This window comes from Magallana gigas, chromosome 7, assembly GCF_963853765.1.
Source record: "Magallana gigas chromosome 7, xbMagGiga1.1, whole genome shotgun sequence".
NCBI lineage: Eukaryota > Metazoa > Mollusca > Bivalvia > Ostreida > Ostreidae > Magallana > Magallana gigas.
In genome coordinates, this window is record NC_088859.1 from 44,780,289 (window position 1) to 44,801,561 (window position 21,273).

Consider the following 21,273-nt stretch of genomic DNA (forward strand, 5'->3'; position numbering starts at 1 on the left):
TCACATGAGACAGTTCGTAGGTGGTGAAAGACATTTATGCCTGCATGGTACAGAGTCCGTCAAAGATGCAGCAAAATATGGTCGATCTATAACTGTAACAGACAAGGCAAATGTCTCAAAAGTCAGGGAAAATAATGGAAACTGATTGCAGACACACGATTCGTGATATTGCCAAAGCTGTTGACATATCGCTATCGCTGGTGCATTTTCATTTTGAAGCGTATTTTGAAATTACGAAAGATTTCTGCCAGCTGGATACCAAAAAACGAATACGAACCGCTAAGCACAGGGTCTAGGTTAGATTACCGTTCAACAACGTAGCTGCTACGTAGCCCTACATAGCAACTACGATCTTGAACACAGCCCAGAGGGAAGACCACAGAATGGGAAGGTGATTGAAGAATAACAGTTGCTGTATTAGGAAAGACAACTCATACAATTGCTTAACGTAAATTTTATTAAAACTCTAAAATCGAAAAAAATCCACATATCACCAGCCACGTAGCATCAAGTGCCTGCCCCCCCCCCCAAAAAAAAACTTTTCTCGCAGTAAAAATGTATCTTTCAAAACCGATCCTACGTGCCTTATTTCTTAGTACAGTTCCTTTATTACTAACCTAAAAGTTGTGAGAGTGGTAAAAAAAAAAGAAAGGTGGGAAGGGGTGTAGCAAGCGTAAGGAATTGAAAAAAGGGGCGGTCGGTCGCGCAACTAGATGTAGTGCATTTAAAGCTTAAGAAGAATACAATTCATAAGCAAAAAAAAAGTTTATTTGTTTTTAAAAAGGACAAAAAAAGTTTATCTAGCCCTGACATGCACAAATATTTGTGTGTTTTTAGTTGGACGGGGAAGGGGCACACATTCTTTTGTACCATCTCCCCTTTTGAAGGTTGTCCCCTATGCATGCAACCTGTAGGAACACATGTGTAACATACACATACATGTATAACACAACGGACACTTATAAATATGAGTATTTGTGTTGGCTTATGAACTTCTCCCCCCCCCCCCCCCCCCCCGCCCCCGCATCTTCAGGATCTTGTCACAAAAACTGAATAAACTATGCATCAGTCTTTTACTTACATACCGGTTATTTTAAAGTCTATATAGTGCATGCCATGATGAATATCAATGTTGTTATAATTACCGTTGTCGTCAATATAAAATGTCAAGGTTTTCTCTTTATTCACTGAATCCATGCACTTGAGAATACATACATACAAGATCGACAGAGATAGAGGTGACAACTTGAGCAGAAGTAAAGTTTGAGATTGCACTTCTTAAAATTTGATACTATTTACTCTGTTGTGCTCAACTTGAACACATGTAACAGTAAATGCTTAACGAATAGAAATCGATTGACTGACACACCTGTCAAGGAAAAACAAATTTTATATATAGAGACAAATTACAGATTTTTGATGATATTGTAGCATATATATATTAGTATGCAGAGGATACATTGCTAATGACCAACATTTGATTACTTTCAGTAACCATGGGTGGCAATTAGTAGCAACTAAATTTTGTTGTCAACAAAATTGTAAAAAATAGAAATAACAAGTAGATTTTTAAAATTTTGGTTTTATCTAAACAATAAATAAATACGCGTTAGAGGGTTATGTAATTTTTTTCTGCAATGTCGCTACCGTCATAGCCCGCATGAATCATCAAAGAAAGCATTTTATTGTTTATATTAACCTCCTTCTTTTAACTAATTAATGAATTGATGATAAAAGGTAAGTAAAATTCAGTAATTACCGTTAAAGTACATACTTTAGCTAAAAGAAACAGCCAAATCGTCTCATGTGAGACTTTGAGTCTGACATCATCATGATTATTTCGTGCCGTCCGTGATTTTTCTGGTCGCTGTAGGTTTCGACCAATCGATAAACAGGGAATGTCAATTTCAGTCCTGTCAGTTTCTTGTCAGTTTCGACCGTTGTAGATTTCGACCAATCGATAAACGAGACGTAGATTTCAGTCTAATGATAAGTTTCCGTAAGAAATAGAGGAAATAATACTTGATAGATGTAAATTTATAGACATTGTGGGAGAATATTCTTCTTTTCTGCAAGACTGTATTGCTTTCTGGCAACATTGACGTGCTTGAAAGTTATTTTCTACATACTTGCCGATTATCTTTTTTTTTCTAGAAGACGGTATAGATTCTAGCAGCATTTAAAACCCCGGGATGATATGACAATGTTGACAATGCGGCCCTGTTTCAATGTGTGGAATTTCTAAGAAGGCAGATACATCTATGTCAAAGAATTGTGGTTAATAAACATTTTATTTTTATGTTAACTTCACGAACATCTGCATGTCTACGAGTACGCGTACGAAACCCACATCATTTTGATGAAAAGTTCACGGAAAGCACCAAGTGTTACACTAAGTAATACTTCTTAAGTACATGTGTGGTCAGTCTTCACTTTAAGATAAGCTTTTTGTTTAAGTTTAAGTTAAGTTTTTTGTTTAAACATACACCTGTTATTTAAAAAAAAAATCATTTAAGAATTTGATAATTAAAAAAATGTAAAGCGCAAATCCATTATTTGAAAACAAATCAATTTCAATTTAATAATTAAGTTGTAAATATCTATTGGTCTACTGGTCGTACTGAAAATCCCTTCAAACGAGAATATCGTTTTTATTCGTTAACATGTAGATGATGCAAAATTTGGAGAATAAAGATCGTTGCAAAAATGAATTCCATATTGTATAGGCATCGTGTACAAGCATAGTTTATGGATTAAAATAAAACATGTTGTAAAATATTGGAGAATGAAATGCCCAGCTTTGAATTTTTAATGTAGAGGACGAGTGGCTGATTAATAAGAGTTATCTTTCCATGTTGCTAAATAATTCACGCAACCAGGCATACATTGTACATGTAACTGTTACATTATCTCAAATAAGCACTTAATCTTACAAAGAATATGATCTATTCTCCGTCTCAGGCACGTAGCATCAGGGGGTCTGCCCCCCCCCCTACTTTTTCTCGCAGCAACAATTTTTTTTAAAATTTACATATGAAAAATTGAATTATCATTGATATGAAAATAAGGAAATGAGGAGTGAAATTGAAGTTATAAATTAAGATTTTGGGAAAGTTTAAATTTTTTTTTTTTTTTTTTTTTGCTTGTCAAGATTTTTTGGATGAGTCTGCCCCCCCCCTTTTCAAAACCTACTCTGGCTATTATATTGTTAGTATTGAGTTTTATAAAATGATGTTAAACGTAGATTTGAGAGTGGAATTACTCTGCGTAATTGTTCCACTTGCCTTGTTTTATTTTCCAAAGAATAATTATTTCGATTTTCGAGTCTCTAATCGGAAGTCACAACCCTACCCAGACAAAATCTTGTATATCTCTTACAAAAATGGTTAAGTACCAGTAAGTATTTTGAATAAAATCATGAGTAAACAGTGAAAAAGTCAGAGGCTTAAAAACTCCGAAAGTTGATGAAAGTTATCGACATTTTTGGGCATATAAATGTGTGCATCCAGTCATGTGTATTAGACCTGAATGAACCGTTTTTTGTATGCACTGGTCCTCCTTTTCACATGTATACCTGTAAATATTTGATGACGATTGGCTGTCTCTATAATCGGAACTTGCTCCAGGTGTTTCATGTAAATAATACATGTACACAGCGTCAAAAACTAATTGATCGCCACCTATATGGCTCCGCGGTCTTAGTTTACATATTCGATCATAGCATTGTTCCCGATAACTCCTCAAAGCAACGCAGTGAGAATATCGACAAAAAACAGTGGTTTTATATCAGCCAAATTAGATTTTCAGATCTAATTGAATTTTGCTACATTAAAGAATCGATCGTTAAAACCGTTGTAATACTTTCAAAATAAATTTGGACGTCATGGTTTTCTCTATTGATTCTAATAGCCTAGAGTGATCTAAATTGTTACAAGTGTATTTCTAATGGTTAAAATACCACAACAATTTAATCATAGCTTATCTAAATAATTCGAAAAACATAAGAAAAAAACCCCATTGCAACTAGGGTAACCTCTAACAAAACTTTGTTGTCAGGATTATACCAAAGAAAAAAATGAAAATCGACTAAGCTGTAGGCACCTTAATTTATTTTAAGTTTAAATGCATTATCTCCACAAATGGAAACAGAATGAATGCTATTACTTCACTGAGTAGAAAATCTGCAGAACAAATATTCAGTTGAGACGATTTCTTTCATTTTCTCACGTACGTCTACAATACCCTGTCAAGCGCAACTGTTCTAATCAGCGACAAAGTGGTGTATTTGCAAAGCATGTCATATCTGAGGAGGTTTGTATGTAGAGATAAAATGTGGCCATTTGAGAAAAACATTCACACTTATAATCAGTGTTAGTAATATAGACACCATTGTCATCATCATCATCATCATCAATATCACCATCGTCATAATCATCATCACGTTTCATTCGCACTAAAAAAGTATGTTACAAAGGCACTTACAAACATGTGAAATCATTCCTTATATACACCAAAAACTACAACTGTGCAGTATAAATGTTTGCTTTGAAAAGTATAGGTGGCGTAATCGTCCGTTCTGTGGTCCCATGAGCATCGACTGGTGGCCATTATTCCAGGCCCTTTGTTCTCACCCAAAGTTACATTGCAAATCATCTTGTATCTCTCGTAATTCAAAGTCTTCACCTTCTCTTTGATTTGGTTACACAAAATCTTGGTCAAATTCGGAGACCATTTTTTGCTGTAAATCATTTTGTCCAATTTGTCATCTACAAGTTTCTTAATCACTTCATGCACGTGCTGTGAATTGAACTTCCGCTTAGGAACCATCCGATAAGTTGGTTCATATTCCTTGGGTGGTACTGTAACGGTGGAAGATGTCCGCTCCCTCTTAGAAAACCGTTTGAAGAACTTCTTGGTCGCCAACATACCGGTCAGCGAGTGTCCCATCTGCTGGGCAGCCTTATTGCCTGTAGCGGGTTTTTTAGGCATGGGTGCTACGCTGTTTCTCCGCTTCTCGCTGACGCTTCCCTTCCGTTCCACAATGCTCTGTTTACGGTCTCCAGAAGGGGCGGGCTTTCGCTCGAAGTCCGCCGTCTTCTTCTCGAGCTCTTGCTCCGTACTCGCTTTCATTTTTGCCAACATGTTTACTTAGTGTATTTGTGGGTCGGGCTTGCAGACAATCACCAAGGATTATATATTGATTCTAAAGAGAAAAAAATGCAAATCGTATTAGGAAACCAGTAGGTAATTCAAATTTGAATATGTTATAGCAAGCGATTGTGACCATTTTGTTTTGATTGGAAGAACAATATAAAGTAAACAGCAAGACAATCAGTATAAAAGGAGCAATCTATGAGCGTAAATATTAGGATTTCCGAACAAATTTTTATCTTGTTATATAGCCAGTAAAAATAATGGTAAGCGTTTAGAGTTGGAGTCGAATGATCAATAGATGGTTTAAAAGACATTCTAATAAGTTGCCATAAGTATACATCCTTCTGGTAAAGAAAACATGTAAGCGGTGACAAAAGATTGCGGGACCGTTTGGAATTAAAGAATAATTGTCTTGACAATGCAGAAACAACTCGTAATAACGAGGGTATAAACAAAGGCGGCCATTTATAAGTAACACATAGTGTTTAAACGCCCTAGATGCAGAAAACAATGCTTCTTTGATCAATAGACAAAGCCGACCATAGACTTCCCCGATAACCAGCATATTTGCCTTATTCTATATTTCCATCCCTCTATATTTCAATTCCTTCGCAGAATTAAAGTTCGATGTACTAAATGTCATCAACATTGGCAGGGATTGTCTTTTTCTCTTTGATTTATTCGGGTTTCTGGGTACTATCTGTCTTGTCTGGTTGTAGAAAAAGCGACATCTAGAGTTGTTTCTCCTTTAAAGATATTGGATCAAGTTGCTGATATAAACTAAGAATCAATTCATTATCCAATTGATTAACCTAGGGGTTCACAAAGAACAAAGTGTTGGTGTGTTATGTAGGTTGTGTAAAGTCGAGTACGTCAAAACGGCTTTGTCTTCTCATGGTGCATGTGTTGTGTGAAGTCGCTACGTCAAAACCTCCCCAACCACCGCCACGTCATTTGTGTCCGACGTAAAAAAAACCAACCCACTCGTTAATAAACTCATTGTCTGGTCTGCCGCCCACAAGAACAGAAATGTTCTTTGTCTACAGTCCTGTAACACATCAAACACAGGCTTTCTTTTATCTATTCGTATGTTTAACTAAAATATATGCATCCTAACTAATCGAACTCAGTTCACGATAATTGATTCAGTGCAAATACCTACGTCAAAACTTAATTATTCCAAAATCAGAATCGACGTGCGAAAGACGCATGCATACTGATCGGGTATAGACGAGTATGCTTTGATTAGCGTTTTATGGAGGCTTTTAGCAAATTATCGAAAAATTACTATCGGTATTGAATCATATGCATGAAAAATGAAAAAGTGAGATTTGGACTGTCTTACCTTACCAAACGTACAGCATGTCCGACTTTGACTGTGTTACTGGGGATGTTTGATTGTTGATGTGTCTTTGGAAATGAGCATGTCACGTGATTTATTACTAGTTATTATCATCTCATCTAAACCTGAGCTAATTATGTAGTATCGTGTATGGGATTACAAAGTTAGAGTCCCTGCCATTGACCCACAAAACGTTACAAAATTCCGCTCGCCTGAATGGAGCACACCAGCGGCTTTTGATGGTTCTTTAAAAAGATCAATGCGCTATAGATAAAAAATACTGGAATCAATTTTTAATTTTACAGAAAACCAGATTGATAAAATGAAGCACTGAAAGGCTTTTTAGAAGGAAGGCGAGCAATGGCGTCTTCAGAATAGTTACACAGTTCCATTCTGTAGCTTTTATCTCATTTTTTAAAAAAGCAAACTTTATGAAAAAAGGGACCATTATCTTTTCAATATAATTTAAAATCGTCATAGACAGTGTAGCATGAATGTGTTGTCCTTCTGGGCACATGTTGGGGATACTTGTATTTAACTGCATTCGTTATATAAAATTTTAATCTAGAGGTGAATAATATTTTCGATAAAGAAGGAAAAATTATGTATAAAAACTGTATATAAATTACGTTGTTATGATAACATCTGCAAGTCTCTTTTTTTTTTTTGGGGGGGGGGGGGGGGGGTTATTCATTTATTGACTGAATGTAAGAAGACGGTCCAGGCAAGTCGTTTTTGAAAGTTGGTGGAGGGAGGGGGGGGGGGGTGGTCAGGCAGACTAACCTGGAATCCAAAAAAAACAATAAATGAATAAATTTTTTTTTTTTTACCAATCTTCAAAATCTTAATTCGTGGGGTGGAGGTTGAGCCAAAATAACATTCATTTATATCTCTGGTTGATCGTAGTATTGTCCTTTACGAAAATTTAGATTACCGAGGATGAAAATTTGTACCTGACAATTTACAAATTTTGGTTTTCAATATAATGTCAATTATTGTAAAGGACAGTATCTAAAAATTCTATAATTATAATGTTATGTTTCTCTGTCAATTTTAACATAACCTTAATAAGTGGTGGTGGTGGGGGGGGGGGGGGGGGGTAGGTGGTCGGATGACAGTTCTTTCAAAATTCAGTTTTTCATATATATGTAAAATGTCGGACCCCCCCCTCCCCCATGCTACGTGGGGCTGCAGCCAACCTTAAGAAGTCATTGGTCAAAATGTATCCTTTATGGTTATTACAGTCATTGGACTATCATCTATAAACACCGAATTAAACCGTAATTTGCCACTTACTAGAGTTAATCCTGAATCATTTACCGACCCAGAAATTACAATGCAGTGTAATATACGATATTCTATTTATGAAACAGCATTTTATTCGAATGTAGCTAAGACATAGTTTTATTTCGAAGCTAATAAAAGATATTTTTTAAAAATATTGATTTCAGTGTCCGTATTGGGTTTTTCTGTTTCTTTGATGTAATTTTGATCGGGATCGACCTTTTCAATTTCTATTTGAACAGACGAGTGCCGAAAGATTCAGAAACTGAGAAAGCAGAAGGACAACGATAGATTTTTACAGTATATTTCAACAGCTGCTGTAAGATAAAATCAAACAACTAGGTATGCTATACTCACTTAAATACATAGATTAAGTGGTGATTTAAAGGTAGTTACTATGTCCTTACAACGTGGATGTGATGGTATCTGTTTTACCGCCATTTTTCTATTGATACAAATCATTCGGCGTATATGCACAGGTGTCAATACTGTTTTAAATTAGAAATTGTTTAATGTTTATATCAATGGCATAAACACTAGTTGTGGAAAAACTATATCCGAGTTTCCGAGATTGTATGTACATGTTGCATGTAGTACAATGTAAAACAAATCTCAACACGGGCACTTTATACAACTATTAACAGATTAATACGTATGTATTCAGTACCGTGAAAATATAATGTACATTTCATATAGACTGTATATAGTATGTTCTATGGATTTTTTAAAATCTTATGTTATATTTTATTTTTCAGTGATAATTTGTGTACATGTGTTAAAAATGAAAATATTGTTTTACTGCAAATAAGACATTTTATCAATGTATAGATTACAATCACAGGCACTTGTTTCTGAGAAATATTTTTACCCTATAGTATAATAATAACACAAGGTATCTAACTCCGAATGAGGTAAACCACCCCCTCACGTGTGTTGCAGTCGTTTTCGCTTTTATACGAAATGCAATGCAAAAGTGTTTAGTACCATTTTCTTCTACAATAAATTATCTAAACAACCATATATAGCATGCTTACTTTTGTTGTATTCTAATGTGCATAATCTGCGTCAAAACACGATAGACTTCAATTGAACCGTAGGCACTGATATGATAGTATTGCAGAGAATAGTGATTCGGATTCTGATTGGCTAGGAGTCTGTTTCTAAAATAACACAGGAAAACTGAACGAGTTATTTATAACCTCGAAGGAAAAACATGGGTGCCAAACATGCACTCAGATTTAAAAAAACCTCTTTGGTATTATACAGAAATATAAGCATTTTATGCTAAAGGTTTTTTTTTTAGTAAAATCAGAACCAAGTGACTGATTTTTTAAATTGCAAAATACACACAGCCCATTGTAAACTATGTAACGTTAACTATATATTGAAAAAAAATGTTTTTGTATTTTTCTTTATATGTGTAAGCTGTCTATTATATAGTTATTCATTTAATTCATAGTTAATTGTTGTATTTAATTCATACCATGAACAAAATCCTTCTTTACGCTCCATTGCAAAATTCACTGTGTTTTCAAATTCTACCGCCTGAAATGTTTTCAAAATCCACTATCCGGTGATTATCTTCTTTTTTCTTTCAACGCAATGAAAATTCCCGAGGTATTCCGAAAACCTTGGAATTCACCAGTAGCTAAAAATAGCAGCTAGCAGTAGCTGATCATCAATTCATATTTAATTAACGAAACGTTTATTTTGCAATATTTTATTTGATTTAAACATCATTAGTTTTTTGCAAATTTTAGACGCTGAAAATGTTTTTTAAATCACGTTATTTTATTTTTTTTATTCTCTGCGATACCATCATGTCAGTGCCTACGGTTCAATTGAAGTCTGTCATGTTTTGACGCAGATTATGCACATTAGAATACAACAAAAGTAAGCATGCTATATATGGTTGTTTAGATAATTTATTGTAGAAGAAAATGGTACTAAACACTTTTGCATTGCATTTCGTATAAAAGCGAAAACGACTGCAACACACGTGAGGGGGTGGTTTACCTCATTCGGAGTTAGATACCTTGTGTTATTATTATACTATAGGGTAAAAATATTTCTCAGAAACAAGTGCCTGTGATTACAATGTAAGGCCTATAAAAAAATTGTGTGTTTAGGGTAACACTGATAAAAAAAATTAGGTTGGGTAGGTAGGGATTTTTTTTAATTTTATATTTTTTCTGCATGTATCCTAAGAATGTTTTGTTTGTGTCATATTTAAAACCGGATTTTTTAATAAAAATACCATAAAATTCACAATCGGATAAAAACAGACATCTAAAAATGGTAGGATCCGGGCATTTTTGTATTTTAGGTAGGGTTACCCTTAAGGAAGTTGTTTACTCAGGGTTTGAGTTCTCAAAACCGGATTGTTAAAAAGTTAAATTTAATGAGTAAAATTTGTTTTAAATACAAAAAGTATTTATGAAATGAACTATTATTGACATAACAATCGATATTTTTACTAAATTATCGAATAAGGCTCTGACAAAGTTTGACTTTTAGCAAAGCAGAGGAAATTCAGATTAAATTTTTCAGATTTTGTTTTCCACTGAAGTATTTTTGATAGTACTTATAATATTTAAAGTTAAGATTTTATTTGTTAGTCAACATAATTTTACATATTTTCTGTTGGTTTTATCTTGCTTTTTCATTTAGATAATCGTATGGCACACAATTAAAAAATATTGAAAAATGCTTAAAAATGATAAAAGACACTGTATCTCAAAATTTTGATCATTGACCTCATATAAATTTTATGCCAGGAGAGAAAGGTGATTATACTTAGTGTAATACTATAAATGTTTTAGCATTATCATCATTCAGGTTTTTGTTATATTGAACAGGGGCGGATACAGGATTTGTAGTTAGGGGGGGGGCGTGGATAAAATTATTGAGGCAGGGGGTCTGGGGGCCGCCTTGAGGCCCCCCGTGGGTCCAGGTAGGGGCCCAGGGGGCGAAGCCCCCGGAAGCTCCTGGGTTTTCATGTATTTTGAAGGTAAAACAAGGCTCAAAATAGTGGTATTTTTTCAGTTATGTACACTTAACATGCATTAGGATTAGATGTTTATAGATGTTTATAGAGCAGCAGAATTACAGTCAGCATAGCACAGCTAGTGTATCAATGAGGTGTAATATTGAGTCAGGCATAATTATAAATAAAGTGAAACACAAAATGCTAACTTTTCTATGTAAAATTTATCAAATCATCTACAGTCATGCATACTTTGAAAATTTTAGGGGGGGCGTGCGCCCTCCACGCCCCCCCCCCCCCCTTAAATCCGCCAGTGTTGAATCAAAAATGGGTAGTAATTTGAAAACTTATTGAAGAAATTCGGACTAGAATACCCTAAAAAATTGTGAATGAAAACTGAATTCTTTGTATCTATTTAATGGCACTACCATTCATAAACTGTATTTCATTTGTCAAAGAATTAAGCAATTTGTATTATTTTCACAATTAAGAAAATCTCAATCATATAGTAACTTTTTTATGGAATTTTTTTCAATTTTCAAAAAATATTCAATGGCCATTAACTAAAAAAGTAGGTCATTGACCTACTTATTTGAAAGTGAAGAATAACACTACCATGTGAGGTCTACAACACACAGTAGTTGGTTTTTCATTATCATCAGTGGAACTTTTTTTCATTCTGAGTAAACGTCATCCTTAACACACAACTTTTTTTTTTTAGGCCTAATAACTTTTTTATATAATTAGAGGAGTTTGGAAAACATATTGACTTTTGCTTTAAACTCTTTCCTTTAATATTCATGTAAAAAAACAATCAGACAATCACTTTTCAAAGTGAGTCAATTTTAGAACTATAAACAGTCATATTCTAAGAGAATATTATTTGAAATGGAGAAAGTTCATGTTTTAGAACCAAACCATATTGAATTAAATCCAAATCCAATCATGAAAGACAACACAAAAAATCTGATAAGTGTTATCAAAATTTGTACATGTGTCATTTATATTGATAAAGATTGAACTAATGATGGTCTTTATCTTGTTTAAAAAAATATTTTTATTGCCCTCTCCCTCCCACCCCAAAGAAAAATTCATTTCATTAGGCATGTATAATGTACATTGCTTAAAAGTATGAATTTATCAATGAATTATTTTATTTTCTGAAATTTTGCCCTATTAAACAGTTGATTATTTGTATAATCATTTAATGGAATATTAAAGTAGTCCGAGTATCGCACTACGTCATAATACGGATTTTACAATATTGGTTCGACTTTTACAAAGCGTTTTTGATACCCGGTATTGATTTTGTTCTACATCGCTGCTGTAAACAATGGCAATAATAAGCAATTAAAACGGTAATATATGTATTCTATGAGAGATAGAAATGAAATAATGTTGAGAAACTCGATTTTGTTAAAGTAAAATGAAAAACGAAGCTTCTGATTAACCAGGATCTCAGGTATGATTATATCTTCTTCTTTTTTTACCCCCCCCCCCCCCCCCTGAATTTTTCTTTTTCTTTTACTAAAACCGGTTTAAATTTAGAGATGGAAGCTATTTCGAATTTAATCAATCGTCAATTAATTAATGTTTAAATGATATCTAACATTGTTGACAGATCGAGGCAGAAAACTGTAGCAAAATGTGATTTTTACGGATTTTTTCGTCAGGGTCTACTTGGTTTAGAGCTTATAGCGTGAAAAGTAATCCGTCAACATATAATTTATTTTACCAAATCTTTTTTCTAAGATGTAAATCTATATAATAAACACCATGAATTTAAGTTTGAGTCCATAAAATAGTAACAAAATTACCAAACGCGATACTAGCATTGCATTTTTTGTTTCTATTTTGATACATCAGGTCCATAAAGCGTACTTACTTTAAAAAATTTGCGCAAAATTATTGATGAGATATGGCTTAAATAAATATTTATACTCTATTTTGTATGTTCAGTTCTAATTTTCCCAAAATTGGTAATTATTTTTAGGAAAAACGGATGTCTGGCAAATTTCATAATTGTCAATAATTTTCGCAAGGGGGTACACCCGTCTGAGAGGTGATAACAAACAAACAAGCATGTAAACATACATATTTTCTTTTGTATATGTATTGCTAGAATGTATATTCATCATTTAAAGCTAAGCTTTTAATGATTGAGCCCATTTAGTGCCGAGTATAGGACTACCTTAAATAGAATATTTGTGGTGTATTTTTTTATGATTAACCTGATGAACATGGAGTAAATATTGTATTTCGATATTAAAAACAATTATCCTTTGAAAGAAGAGAAAAATGAGTCTGCGCCCTTTCTCTCTCTCTCTCTCTCTCTCTCTCTCTCTCTCTCTCTCTCCTGATTTAAGGTCAGTTAAGTAGCTTACACCATTAATACTTTTCCGCACGTGATAGCGGCTATTGACATTTTCTTTCCCATTCATAAAACCATGCAAAATTCTGATTTCTTTAGTAATTTTGACTTTTTAGAAATTTCCACCTCTTTTTTATTTATTGTTTATTGATCAAAAATCAGACCCGTAAGTTCGGAGAAATATATTGTATTATACAACAATCGGTGTAATAAATTGAGATGATTTATCCCAGTAACAAAAGTACGATCTTGAATTGTTTATATTGGTGAAAAACTCAAGAAATGTAGAGGTTCTTGACGTAAACATAGTAAAACTACATATGACAGGAACTCAGACAGTTTCCCAGCGTGACTACTTTGTCACGTTGCGTTCGGAGTAAGCGAGACCTGATGCTGATTATATTGTGGATATTCCTGTCCGATCTACGAGAAGTATTAGCCTACCATTACACAAGTAATGAGAGAAACAAAAATCGTATTTAGTTGACCTCGGCGTTACTTACATCATTGATACTGTGGTCGTGATGACGCAGGGATTACAGCGGCTAACACGTGAACCACTCTCAGATGATGATCGGGCCGTGAGGCTTGATAGAGATCTTGTTATAAACAATATAAACCATTCTTTCGGTCATCTTAAATTATATTTTGTTCTAATGTCTTAATGGCCATTCTGGTAAACTCCTGACATTTATTTGCAACTTTGTATAGTCTACATGCATATTGTATGTCATCATAATACTCATACATGTAAATGGCTTCTTTCTTTTTGGTGCTTTTTTCAACGTCGACTGTAGATTTTTTACCCAATAGTACAGTATGTCCTCCTGCATGGAGTGTACACCGAACACTCAGTCATAGAATGTTCATTACATGTTATCATTTTCCAATTGATTGTAATCATGCGTGGCAGGGTCGCTGAATTGCATGTCTGCATGTAGATGAAGGCGCGGCGGAGCTCGAGAGCACTACCGTCTACCGGTATATACATGTATGCGCATGGTGTTTTTGTGTGTTAACAAGAAAAATGTTATTTTGATTTTATTTTAAAACTTTAAAGAAGAAGCTCGCATATAAAAATTATTGGCACATTAAGTGTAGTTAAATGTGTACTTTTGTATGCATGAATAAAATGATTCTTTGAAAAATGCTTGAATGAAACATTGATTGATAACGGGGAAAGTTATCTCGGAAATCCTGACGGCGGTTGCAAAATAAAACGCTTATTGATATGTTCTCTGGACATAAGTTCATCTTTTTCATTCACTTTCTGGTTAATAGTGTATTTGTTGGAAAGTATTTTGATTCACCACAAACCATAATGACATTTTTGTTTATGCATATGTGTTTTCCGGATTTGATATTGCGTGGTCATTATATTATTATGTTTCAGTAGCACACAGGGTGATAAAGCATTTGTTGGAAAGTATTTTAATTCACCATAGAAAATAATGATTCTTGATTCAGTGTTACATGAAACGTTTTACAGGATATGCCTCTTTTTTGAGTTATCTTTCTTTAATCGCTTCACAGTAATCGGCTTATACTCGGCTTACGATTAAGAAATAAAATGTTAATTTCCTACAACAAAACAAGATATGATCAGTTTAAAAACATAAATTGTGCATATAGTTTTATTCATAACAGCAGTGTAGCAAGCTAATTGTAATTGGAATTAATAAATATCTTTAATCAAGTGTAAACTAATAATTTTGTTTTACGTGCGGTTTAATCCCGGGACAAAATTATTTGTTATTTATGATTTTTTTTTCATTTGATATTTAGACTGATTTGATTTGATAAAATACTGCTGGCATACGCGTATTTTTTAAAACATTGCGCAGATGTTTTTATCAACAACAGCTGTGGTAAGATTTCCGCAAAGATTCGTCTTTAATTGTCCTCATAATTGAAAATAGTAAATATTTTGATGTGAATTATGGTCTGTTACTTGATATACAGCTTGAAATATGGCAAATAAAACCTCATATGTGGACGAATTTTATTTCAATTAATTTCCAAGAACCTAGTGATTACGTATTTTGATACACACTATAGTCTGTAGACTATATATGCATGTACATATATACCTTTAAAAAAAAAAAAACTTGATAATTTTTTTTTTCAAATCATCATCAATGAAATGACATACTCTATTCAAACAACAACAATAAAAATAAAACATTTTCTAAACTTTTGCTGTTTGTCACTTTTCGCATGACGCAAACCATGTATATTCATGATAATAGATATATAACAAAATAAACAGACGATTAACTTTTATTATTGAAAATAGATGTATATTCGAGTTAATTTAACTTCAGTTTGTCGTCATTGTAAATTTGACTCTAAAATATCTTGGAGCTAGTCATTCATTACTACTGACTTTTACATAATTTTGATCGTAGAAGTTGACATTTCTGAACCCTTGCAATATGCAAAGTCATGTTTTCTGGCAGTAAATGAAATGCAGAAGTAATATGCAGTTATCTCTTCTCCAGAAAATAATTTCCCCTTTAATTAATTGATAGTTTGCAAGGAAGTTGGTTATCGTGGGTGCAACGTGTCTTTATTATATAAATGCACTCCTTCATAAAAAGGAATATATTAATGGAATTTCTCTCTCAATATTTCTTCCGTTTTCCAAATAAGATTGATCATAAGAAAAAAGAATTGCAAGGTATATTTTAGTTTCAATATATTTTATTTCGTACCATCAAAATAAATAACAGTATATAATTTTATGTGACACAACCAGCCCAGGCCCGCTGGGCATCCAACATGGCACTCTCAGTATAACAATATTAGAATAAATTGACTAGTGTGTATGTTACATGTACAACAAAATAAATTAACAGTGAATCAGATAATATAATATATAAGCACCAACGCATAATAACAATCAAACGGTTTTCTTCAATACCTAACCTGCTATTATTGTAAGGAAGCAAATTAATGAACACAATTATTCCGTAGATTCTTTTTAAGAATATTAATTATCAAGCACATTTTCTAAAATCTCAATAGGCTCTTCGTTGAAAATCATAGTTTCGAGTATATATATAAATATTTTTCGTATACAAAGTGATCATAAAAGATCTACAGTAATTTCATCCGAAACCAGTCGTTCAAACGTGCAAACTAGGCACAAAAGGCAAAAATAAAAATTGCACTTTTGATTGATAATTACAATACTTTCGCTGCCAGTAAGTAAACTTAATACAAAGGTACAGTGAGTTATTAGTAGGTTGGTGGCAGTTGCATAGCTGCGATAATATGCTATACTCTATCAAAGGAACAACTGTTTCAAATACTTGTGTTTTTACAAAACAGTTCAAATATCTATATAGCTTTAACCCTTCGTCTCTCTCTGCTCAGGGGCCACTCGGGGCGAACAGCCCTCGCAGTGTCGTAAAATCCGAAACGGTCCAGCCTGACTTCCGGAAAAAATACGACTGAAGACATAACCTTCTGACTACAAGTATGCTAAAATGTTGCATATTGCTTTTTTCAAACTTTGAATAGCAATTTTTTGTTTGCAGTCAAATTATTGAAAAGGTTTCGTCTTCTTCCAACAATTCCTATGGAACAGTATTGCTTCAAGCAAGACGACTTGCAAATCGGCTCGTGTCTATATGTGGCGTTTCATGTGCAGGGACAAATGGTCACTCCTTGAGAAGGCTCTCTCGCAGAGATGGCATTGGAAGGGGCGATCGCCAGTGTGTTTCCTGTAATGCCTTGTAAGTTCGTCAGATCGCGCGAACTTCCATCCACAGCCTTTCCATGTGCATGCGTATGGTTTTTCACCTGTGTGTGTTCGCAAATGCGCCTTCAGATGGGAACTTTTGGTGTACGTTTTGTTGCAGCCGGGGTGCGTGCAGGTGTGGCTTGTCTGGCGTTTTCGGCCCCAGGTTCGTCGGCCTCGCTTCTTTGGTTGAGCGGCGGTTGAATCAACAGTTGGCGGTGGCAGCAACAGGTCAACAAGTTGCGGTGATGACGGTGGTGTGATCATCTGGTGTGGGACTTGCAACATGTGCTGTTGTTGCATTTTTGGCATGTATGGATTGGTGTTCATCAGGTACTGCTGGTTTTGGAGAGGGTGGATTTGCTGTGGAGCCATGCGGTGGAAGTGACTTTGTTGTTGCTGTTGCAGCATCTGAAGAGGTGCGCGGTATTTTGGGAGATCGTTTTGCATTTCTGGAGATGATGGTGGGGACATATTGCTAGGAATGTTGACTGGATAATGCATCTGTTGGTGCTGCGGGGATACTGGCGTGGCATTGCAGGTTAAGCGGGACATTGTCATCACAGGCGATTTGTTTCCCATGTAAGATGCACAAGAACTAGAAACAGTTGCGTGTCCGAATTCTTGTTTTGGAACAATGTATTTGTTGAAGTCCATTTTCATGGTTTCCATTTCATTTGGTAGACTATTGTTCACATCATTGTCAAATTTAATATCAGGAATATCTAGGAAGGTGGAATGAAAGTCTGGTAACGCGTCTCCACCAATCATATTGGACTGAGATTGCTCCTGTTTAATTTTCAAACAATTGTCCTCAGAATATAAACTCTGGCTTTCCACGGTATTTGCAAGAATAAAGTCATAGTCAAGGAGTTCATCATAAGTCTCCCTCTGTTCGCACGGAGAACGGTTTCCAGCAACATCGGAGATTTCGTGTTTCCCGGACATGTTGGCTGCTCTCATTTGGTCAAGAGCCTGCAGCATTCCATTTTCGTATGGAGTGTTGTCTTGGTACATCATGGATAAGCTTTCAATGTCATGCCAACCCTGTAATAAAGTAAAAGAAAATTAAACACCATGGCTAAAGTTATAGATTAGACATCATATCAACTGTTTGCACGGGCACTGTATCTTATGCATCATTTCTCTGTTGTTGAGATAATACAGGTAGCAAATTTTACCTGATCTATGAATTTCAAGGAATCCAAATTTAAGAGAAAGGCGGAAAAATCAAATAAATTTTCTTCACTTTTTTCTTTGAACTCCATCGCTCAAAGGAAAAAATACAACTGCAATAAACTGTCGTGTAGCAACCTTTATAGAGAATGCGATTAGATACAGTGCAACTATACATCACAGCTAGGTGATCCGATTTGCGATGCTTCTAATTTTGAGACATTAATTATTACAAAAAGATGGAGAAACCGCGTAAGTATCCATTAAGCTCATTTGTTTCAGAACTTAAGTACACTAAGCTTCTGACTTCTTGCGGCTCTTGGTCATACACGTTTCTAATAAAAGTGTGACCGTACAAACTCGCTTTGAGCCAAGTACATTTTTCCTCTATGTCTATAATTTGCAAAAAAGTTTTTTAAAAGTTAATGAAAAAATAAAAATAAATTGATTTTTGTAGTACTTACCGATTGCATGTCAATATTTTCATTGATAGGTGAGTTAATTCCTTGAGAGTAGCCGACACCGGACTCTAACAAACTATCCACGTTGATCATGGTGGATGTTACTCAATGTAAACAAAATTTTGTGTATCTCTTGCCGTCGATTACAGTGTATTATTCTCTGATCGGATTACTACAGAATGAAGTACAATAAGCAAAGTTACATCTATATACCTATCCAAAAATACACGCCATTTAAAAAGTCCGAGGCCCAACTACCAATCAGAATTCGGCAAAATTCGTCTATTTTTAGAGACCTATATAAAACGGCATGAGCGTTCGCAGTATCGTCAGAAGTAAGATGCGTGTTGTCACGACCGAACGTCCCACATCCACAACAAACACGGCCTGGTCTGTGTGTAACACAGCACGCTGGCATTCTGTTTCATATCAAACCCACCGAAACATTCATTTCTCCGTATCTTATCACATTTATCATTCTTTTTAATTTTGCATTAAGTGTAGGTAAAATGAAACTAGAGTGCATATCGCTGTCACTGACCCGGAACTGAGCGATACCGATTACGTGTAGACCCGAGTGGATGTTCGATTTCCGGACATTCATTCGTATGCAATCGGCAATTGTCGCCAACTTGCACTAAGTTTTTTTTCTTCTTCAAGCATCACTAGCCGCTAATTATAGTTTGCTAAATATAGTGCAGTATATAAACGCTTTGTTTGATGAATACACTGTATTATATGCGGTATGTAGCTCATCGCGTGAACATGCATGCCCAGTGCTGGCATCTGATCTACATAATTTGGTACGATACTGCAACAGACGATAACTAGCGTACTTATCTGGGGGTCATTGTAACTTTATTGAATGTCATGTATCATTAACAAAACAATACTTATGTCTCAAACTTGTTGCGCGGACAATAAATTTTCACCTGACATAATACGGATTGGTCAGTTACATGAAACAGCACGGGGACATACATTAATCAGACGCAGATACACTGTTACGAAAAAAAAATATTTTAGACTGGTGTGTAATATTGCCTAACACCGGGTTTCTACTATCTTTTGATAGCTTTAAAAAATATATTTGTACCAATATGTATATGATACTTTCAAGTTTATAACGCAACATTACAAGTACATGTAACTAAATTTGCATTTAATGTAAATAGTTTTTAAACCAATAAATTTATTTCCATAAATTTGCACTATCTAGAGATGGTATGTTCTTCTCTTAACCAAACGTCTGAAGTACTTTTAGTTGAAATGCAAATTAGAATAAATGTGAATGTAATATGTAATATCCTTATGCACTTTTGTCCAGCCGTGCTGTTTAATCCTTGATTCTAAACACGTCCAAGATTGCTTCGTTGTGAGTGGTCATGGATTGTCAATACAAATTCTACACCATCATTGAAACTAGTTTAGTAGGTCATCTCCAGGTGCGTGAAATTATCAAATCAAAAAGAAGATATAGATTTGTTTCCGTAAGAAATACAGATACATGTACTTGGGAAAATCAGGGACGGGATCTGCAATTGTGGTTTGTCTTCATCTGAGCTGATGAAAACAGAATATGTTTAAATATTTTTAAATATATGTCTAATGCTTTTATGATGACACTTTGGTGCTGACCTGAAAGCCGTGAACTGAATAAAATTGTCACGAAAAAACCTGTCGACACGACACTAGTAAAATTCATTCACACTTTTGTAATTTGGTTTGCATATATGAATTTCATTAATATCGAGTCTCTGGAAACGGCTCTATAACATGTAGAGCCGTTATGCCATTAATTTTGCTCTTATCAACTTTAAGCGTTTATGTTTTCGTTTATTTAGGAAAATGTTTAATTGTTGTAGAAATATAAGCTAAGAAATATAAGCCAAGCGAAAAGTGCATTTATAAAATTTGTAGTTGTAGTAATATTGATTGATGAGTGTGTATATTTTATCTGCATTATTTATTTATGTGTCTTATACTTATTGTTGTACATATGTTTTATACAGGACCACAATGTAAACTAGTACTTTGTCACTAATTGTGCCATCCTGTCTAAATAGAAGACTTTATTATTATTATAGTATGATAATATCCATCAACTTGCAGGCTTGCTAAGAACATCTGGACATGTATTTGGATTCACAAACTTTATGTAAATTGTTTGTAAAACAATATAATGCAATGTGTTATTCATTATCTATTCATCATTTTTAAAATTTATTTTATTTGGTCATAGCCATCGGGATGTTACATACTGTTAGATACTAGTAATAATTAACGCAAGTAATGAATACAATATTTTTTTTCTCAAGGTAACTCCCAATTGCAATGCAATAGTGTGGGAAAAGATAAATTGCATCGTGCATGCAAAAAAGAGGGTAAACAAAATGAGTCAACTTCTGCACCTTATTGCGGAGACATTGCCATTCAGGGGCACTCTGGCGTGATCCTCCTACAACAAGCAGAAAACGCTAGCTTCCGAGAGTGATTTACTGGTTAAGATCTGGGTTTACAAATTTGATAGCAGAATCAATACTCTAAACCACAACTCAAACACTTAGAGTACTCCCCCGATATGACCCCCTCTCTTTGAGGGTTATTTGAACATTCCTGGCGAAGACGGGGTAGCTGGTCTGGTCGTTTCATTGACGTCAATGGCTTACTACGGTACGATGGCAGGCTGCTACGTTCCGGGCATACCGTCAACATATGCAAATAAACTGTACAAAGTTTCGGTCGGGTATTCCG

The 21,273-nt window shown here is 34.5% G+C and overlaps 1 protein-coding gene across 1 annotated transcript; it reads right to left on the minus strand.

The window, feature by feature from the left end:
* Nucleotides 1-15,822: 15,822 nt before the first annotated feature.
* On the minus strand, nucleotides 15,823-18,710 carry LOC105326700 (Kruppel-like factor 3). Its single transcript, XM_011426862.4, has 2 exons — nucleotides 18,523-18,710; nucleotides 15,823-17,929 (listed from the first exon to the last, which is right to left on the minus strand). The coding sequence occupies exons 1-2, from the start codon at nucleotides 18,610-18,612 to the stop codon at nucleotides 16,769-16,771; spliced, it is 1,251 nt and encodes a 416-aa protein (XP_011425164.3). The 5' UTR covers nucleotides 18,613-18,710; the 3' UTR covers nucleotides 15,823-16,768.
* Between the last annotated feature and the right edge of the window lie 2,563 nt (nucleotides 18,711-21,273).

Excerpts from the sequence above, each read along its gene's own strand:
- LOC105326700 (XM_011426862.4), bottom strand. The coding sequence starts at position 18,612 with ATGATCAACGTGGATAGTTTGTTAGAGTCCGGTGTCGGCTACTCTCAA. Across the intron at positions 17,930-18,522 it reads AAAATATTGACATGCAATCG|GGTTGGCATGACATTGAAAG; the intron begins GTAAGTACTACA and ends ACTTTATTACAG.